Source organism: Ailuropoda melanoleuca, chromosome 1, assembly GCF_002007445.2.
Source record: "Ailuropoda melanoleuca isolate Jingjing chromosome 1, ASM200744v2, whole genome shotgun sequence".
NCBI classification, from domain to species: Eukaryota; Metazoa; Chordata; class Mammalia; order Carnivora; family Ursidae; genus Ailuropoda; species Ailuropoda melanoleuca.
The window spans coordinates 43,743,832-43,750,929 of record NC_048218.1 but is presented as its reverse complement, the minus strand read 5'-3'; the positions used below and the strand labels follow the sequence as shown (position 1 = coordinate 43,750,929).

Here is a 7,098-nt window from a genome sequence, read left to right as displayed (position 1 = left end):
GTTGTCCAGAAAGCTTTCAGTAAGTTATTTGGGATAAAACATAGTGTCCACAGAAGAATTGTGAGGAAAGAGACTTCAGAGTCAAATCAAGAGTTTATTGGGAAGTACCTCAAATACTGCCAGGGTCACAAATGCTGGGTAATATAGATAGATGATAGACAGATAGATAGATAGATGTATTTATGTAATCCATTCATATACATGAACATTAAATATATATATATGTATCTATACAATTCTAGATGTGTGTGCTATATATATACACATAATTTGGTAGAGATGACAATCTTCAAAATGTTATTCAAGAGGGATATTACTTAGACTTCTGTTTATGAATAGTCGGACCGCGATGTTTGGGAAATAAAAGAATATCAACAGGATGTAGAAGTAACAAGACTATGTTATAACAAATGAGAGGTGTGAGTAGTTTTAGTGTGTGACCCTTAACAGTCACAGTAGGGCTGTATATGAAAATAGTAGTGAAAGAGGAAGGGCAGGGGTAGACTGAAATTGGATGACTCATTATATTTTTTCCCTCTGTTCACTCAAACACAAACTTGACCCCACTGTGGAGTGAAATGTGATGTGAGCCTTCAGGCTGCACAACCAAATGGTTGTAAAAGACTCATACACCAATTCTTTTCAGAGGATTTACACTATTACAATGCTTAATGCATTTAGGAAGCCACGTTGAAAACATTAAAATATGTAAAATTTTTTAAAATTATTTCAGTATGACATAAAAGCTTGAATAAAATTCTATGTTTTTGAATAATGCATACATATTTAAGATGGTTATTTGTATTCTCACCTTAAGTCATTTGAACACTAAGGCAGTTACAACTGCCAAAACCTTTGAACACTAATCAACACATAGCGACATCAAATCTACACAATTTTGTGTTTTTCTAGTGGAAGAAGAATCGATGTTACTATGAAGTACTAAGCATTTCTCTTTAATATTTTTCTCAGTGAATCTATGACTTTCTTATTTCTCAGGCTATAGATCATTGGGTTTAACACAGGAATTATAACAGTGTAAAATAGAGAGTCTATCATATCTTGACCAACTGCCTGTGCAGATCCAGGGCGCACATACATGAAGAGAAGGGGGCCATAGTATAATGACACAGATAAGAGATGGGCTCCACAGGTGGAGAAGGCTTTCCTTATGCCTTGTAGAGACTTCTTCTTTAAGATTGTAAAGAGAACCAGTGTGTAAGAGACAAGAACAATCAAAATGGTAAATACTTGTATTGACCCAGCAAAAATAAATACCATCAGAAAATTAATAGAAGGGTCAGTACAAGAAATCTTAAATAATGGTATAATATCACAGTAAAAGTGATGAACTATGATGGAATTGCAGAAGGTTAATCTGAATAAAAAAGCATTATGAATTGTGGCATGAAGAAAGCCACCTAAAAATGACAAATGTATCAGCCGGATGCACAGGGTATTGGACATAATGACTGGATAAAGTAATGGTTTGCATATGGCCACATACCGATCATATGCCATTGTTGCCAGCAAAAAGCATTCCGTGGTTACACTAAGTGCAAGGGAAAAAAACTGTATCATGCACTCAGAGAGAGAGATCATCTTGCTCTTGGCGAAGAAGTTGACCAACATCTTGGGGGATACCGTGGATGATAACCAAACATCCACAAATGCCAGACTCCCAAGGAATAAGTACATAGGGATGTGAAGCTGAGGGTCATTCCATATGAGAGCAATCAGACCAAGGTTCCCCACGACAGAGAAGATAGATAACCAAGAACACCAGGAACAGGGGGATTTGCCACTGTGGCTCATATGTGAGTCCTGTGAGAATCAATTCTGTCAACAATGTAGCATTTTCTTTTTCCATGTCCTCACTGGGTATTGCCTGAAATGAAAATAAACAAATGAAAACAAAAAGTTGTTCAATTTATAACATGAAGCATAGGGATAGATAGATAACATAGCATAGATAACATTAGCAGCATAGATAACATTATGCACCTCAGAAATACCCTCTCAATTTTCTGTCTTACTTCTGTAATAGATGGAATCTTTTGGGGGGAATTAGAAAAAATGCAATTATATAAATTTGTAAAAGGTGCCGCAATGAACAGAGTTGAGAAAATGAAAGACATTGTACACAAAAGCGCTGAATTTATGGGGTAGAATTGAATATGAAAGGAAAATTCTGTGTCTAGAACATGGATATAGGGTGAAGGGGAAAGAAACCTGAGGAGGCTGGGTAATAAAAAGGATTGAATAGCATGTGAAGGATCTTGGACATTGCTCATCAGGGAACAAACATGCGCTGAAAAAAAGGGAGTCGCACTATAACATTTTTTTAAATGAATATGTGGTAGTGTAGAAAATAGGCTGCAGGGAGGTGAAGATGGGGTCATGAATGCTAGTCAGGAAGATGTGACTACTGTTCCACTGGTTCTCAAACCAGATTATACCCTGGAATTCTCTGAGGAACTTTTTGTGCAAAATATAGATTGTTTTACTTTAGAATTAGCTTTAGTGGGTCAACAATGAAATCTCAAAATCTGTATTTTAAACTTGCTGCCCACATGATTCAAATACATGTGATGTGGCTAGTCCATGGGTGAAATGACATTGGGATTAATGGGAAAGATGAAGAGAGAGATAGAAAAGAGTTCAGAATGTAGAGACACCACTTCTGTGACACATTGGAGGTGAAGGGGAGGTCAGTGAAGAATAGAGGAGACACTTGGACACTGGGTAGATTTTCACTTACCCAAAGAGAACAAAAACACTAATTTGAAAAGATACATGCACCCCTATGTTTACTGAAGCCTTATTTAGAATGGCCAAGATATGAAAGCAACCTAGGTGTCCATCTATAGACAGATGAATAAGCAAAATGTGGTCTGTGTGTGTACACACACACACACACGCACACACACACACACACACACACACACTGGAATATTATTCAGCCATAGGAAAGGATAGGATCATGCCATTTGACACAACAAGCTATTAAAGGCTACTACACTAAATGAAATGTCAGAATGAGAAAGAAAATATGATATAATTTCACTCATATGTGGTACCTAAAAAAATGAATAACAAAGACCAGAATCAGACCTATAAATACAGAGAACAACTTCTTTGCCAGAGGGGTGAAAGCTGGAGGCACGGGCAAAATGTGTGAGGGAGAGTGGGAGATATAGGCTTCTAGTTAAGGAATAAGTCACAAGAATAAAAGTCACAGAAAAGAATAATGTCAAGAATATCATAATAGAAATGTATGGTGACAGATAGTAGCTATACTTGGGGTGAACACAGCAGAATGTATAAACTTGTCAAATCAGTATGCTGTACACCAGAAACAAATGAAACATTGAGTGCCAACTATACTCAAATTTTAAAAAAATTCATTGAAATAAGGATGCCATGCCAGGCAGTAGAGAGAGTGTCCTCTGAACATCCAGGTGGTATGTACTTTGTAGTAAGAGTCTAAAACAAATAATGACTTGGAAGTCATTGGGGTAGACTGAAGTCATACTTATATAGAACCTATCTATTGGAGAATACACAAAGTGAAGGGAAGGGTGAGAAACTAATCTGGCAATTTATTAATGTGGTTATGAAGGATATATGTCATTTTTAGATAGCCATTCCTCTTTCTACCACATAATCATGGACTAGGCAAAGTCTACCACCCACTCCAGGAGCCAAAAGAGCTACAACTGACTTTCCTATCCCCCTAACAACTAGAGTGAGGGGACTTGCAATGTAAGTTTGGCCACTGAAACCCATCCACACTGGATTTGGAATTTGGAGTGATAGAGAAAAAGGGACAAGGACAAAAGAGAATTGGAGTGGCTAAGGCAGCCAAAGCACACTATGAAGTTTCCAGCAAATGCACCCTGCTCCCACACCAGTGACTCTGTCAGTGTGAACGGTGGCATTCCCACACAGCAGCAGTCACAGCAGCCCTCACGGAGCCAAAGTTGGAATATAATTTTTGCTGTTCACAGACTGCCATGCTTGCTTCTGCTGCTGCCCATTTCCCCCCCAACTGATCCCTTTAATCTCCCAGCATTTCTATGTTAGATTCCATTCCAAAAAATAATGTCTTGTTGAAAGTAACAGTTCTGACTGGCAGCAAATAAGAGACCAGGAAAGGATACTGAGCAGAATGATCAAGAAGAGAAGGGAAACAGGACAGGTGAGTGTCATGAGCACAAAGAGAGAAATATACTCAAGAAGGACAAAGAAAATGATGGTGCCAGTCACTAAAGTAAATGCTCCAGTAGGACAAGGGGTGAACAGGTATGACTGAGCATGGAAACTAAGAGATGGCTTTCGTGAGAACAATTTCTGGGGGCCAGAGAATAATGAGCAGTGAATGGATAACAAGTTGCACCATAGTGAGCAGCAAGGTGACATTAACTACTGCAAGAATGTGGATGAGAGGTGTTACATGTCTATTGCAAGTGGACAAATAGAACATTTTTCCCTGATATTGTTTTAATAAAAGTTTTCAAAAGAGACAAACAGAGAAGAACCCATGAAAAGGAGAAAGAAGACAGCAGAAGGAGAAGTTTGGGTGGGTGAAGATCACAAGATGCATGAACAGAAATAGGCAGAGAATAATAGACACATGGATGGATAAGTGTGGGAAAGACAAGCAAAGAGGAAGGATTAAGAGTATATCAGGGGTGCCTGGGAGGCTCAGTGGGGNGGATGGATAAGTGTGGGAAAGACAAGCAAAGAGGAAGGATTAAGAGTATATCAGGGGTGCCTGGGAGGCTCAGTGGGTTAAGAGGCTGACTTGATTTCAGCTCAGGTCATGNGGCTGACTCTTGATTTCAGCTCAGGTCATGATCTCAGAGTCCTGGGATTAAGCTATGCATTGGGTCTGCACACAGTGGGGAGTCTGCTTGAGGATTCTCTCTCTAACCTCTGCCCCTCCCACCAACTGCACACACACTTTCTCTCAAAAATAAATAAATTGCTAAAAGGAAAAGAGTGTATCAGAGAAAGAGTATGGACAACAAAAAGTAAAGGCCCAGAGTTTGGGGATAAATGTCTATTTTAACCCTGGTTGTCATTTAAAGTTGTCGACATTGGGAAACTTTTCTTTCTTTCTTTTTTTATTAGAATCTCCAAATTTATTTTTCTATGGAATATGTGTAAGCAAAAGATTTTCAGGTTAAATTTTTCTTCAAAAACTGTTCATAAATACATTAGCACTGCCTGAAAGGTTTTTCATATTTAAAAGTTGTTTTACATTTGTTATTACAGTGATTAGATCTGACTTTTTCTAGAAATCCTTATGGTTTTACTTGAGAACACCTTTCCTCTACCAGTGTTATAGCAGAATAAAATTGAGCCAGAATGTAGTGGCATACAGATGATATAAAAAATAAAGCTTATCATTTCACTCAGCAAATGTATTTTTATTTGGAAAAGTCTCCTTTCAGGCAATTCCAAATCACTAAATAATTAAAAAATCTCAAATTCAGTTTATGCAGGTACTTATTGAGCTATAAAGGCTGGAAAGAGCAGAGAAGGAGCTTTTACTGCCTATTTCCTGCTATGTGTATAGAAATAGTGAAACTCTTGTCAAAAGTGGGAGATAGGTTAGAGTTAATAGGCAAGTGACATACCTTAGAAGTTTGAATCAGAAACTTTGATCACTTAAACATAATGGAGCTTTTAATCAGAAGGAGCAGAGAGATTTCTTACAAAGGAATGAAATGATTTTTTAAATGTAGTTTAAATTGTTTAACATTCTAGTTCATGAATACTTATAAAGTCATTATAGATATGTTAAGAAATAGTAAAACATTGTTAAAAAGAGTAATTCAGTCTTACAGCTACTTTGCTTTAGTAGATGATAGTCATTAAAATTTAATAGGTAAATTATTCACTTGGTTTTCTATTACTCACCTGGCTTTTTGGCCCTTGTAATCCCAATGTAAAATTATTGTAAATGTAATAGCATATCCACTTTATATATAAAGAATAATGACTTTAAGAGTAATCATTTCTCTCTCACCCATATCTTGTAAGAAACTGAGGAAATTCATTTGAAGTATTAGGCTTTCTAAAGTAGCTAAGAAATATAGTACTCCTGAAGTGACCATAATATGGGTAGCAACTCCTTGCACACTGATTCACTTTGGAGGCTTCATTTAACAAGCTTAAGAAAGTGTTATTTATATCAATTTGATTCAAGCACAACAGTCAACCAGTTGCACAACTGTGGGCTCTTTGCCAGATGAGGAAGGAAAGAAGAACTAAAATTGCCCCAGCAGCACCCAAGACTTTCCTTTAGGACAAAACTAAATTGTTCTTCTGGGCATTGTAAACTTGAACATGTATGAGAAGCCCAGGTATCTCATAGCGCATTACAGACTCTGAAATCATAAATTTCAAGCATCATAGATCTTGTATTTTATGTCCTTATTCCACTATTAATGGCACCTCTGACATATTTATGCAAATTTCGATGTATAAATTTTGATGTTCTGAGTGGTTTGATTATTTTTTTAAAGATTTTATTTATTTAACAGACAGAGACAGCCAGCGAGAGAGGGAACACAAGCAGGGGGAGTGGGAGAGGAAGAAGCAGCCTCCTAGCAGAGAAGCCTGATGTGGGGCTCGATCCCAGAATGCCGGGATCATGCCCTGAGCCGAAGGCAGACGCTTAACAACTGCGCCACCCAGGCGCCCCCTGAGTGGTTTGATTATTAACATGATCTTATCTGAGCTAATCATACATGAATTTAATGAGGCCAGAGTTCTGCATTTCCCTTCGGGAGCCAACTCCAAATAGAGGTGTCCTCCCGATGCAAAGTGCGGCTCACGTTCCAGACCTACACTGCACTTCCCACTTTAATTTGTAAACAGGTGACAAATCTTATTTGGCAGAGGTCAAGGGAAGATGAAAGGGAAAACAAAACAAAGGACCATAGTGGGAGTGGTATATAACAGTGCTTCTCAAACATTGATGCCTCTGAATCTCCTGGTGATTTTCTTAAAAAGCACGCTCTCCTTTGATAGGTCAGGGAGGATGTCTGAGAGTCTTCATGTCTAACAAGGTGATACCCTGGATAT

At 37.9% G+C, this 7,098-nt stretch overlaps 1 protein-coding gene across 1 annotated transcript; it reads right to left on the bottom strand.

Moving 5' to 3' along the window:
• Positions 1 to 942: 942 nt before the first annotated feature.
• On the bottom strand, positions 943 to 1,915 carry LOC105234879 (olfactory receptor 5H2-like). The gene is given in 2 exon segments (XM_011217727.2): positions 943 to 1,759; positions 1,761 to 1,915. Coding segments are annotated over 2 exon segments (927 nt in total). The 5' UTR covers positions 1,871 to 1,915.
• Positions 1,916 to 7,098: the final 5,183 nt, after the last annotated feature.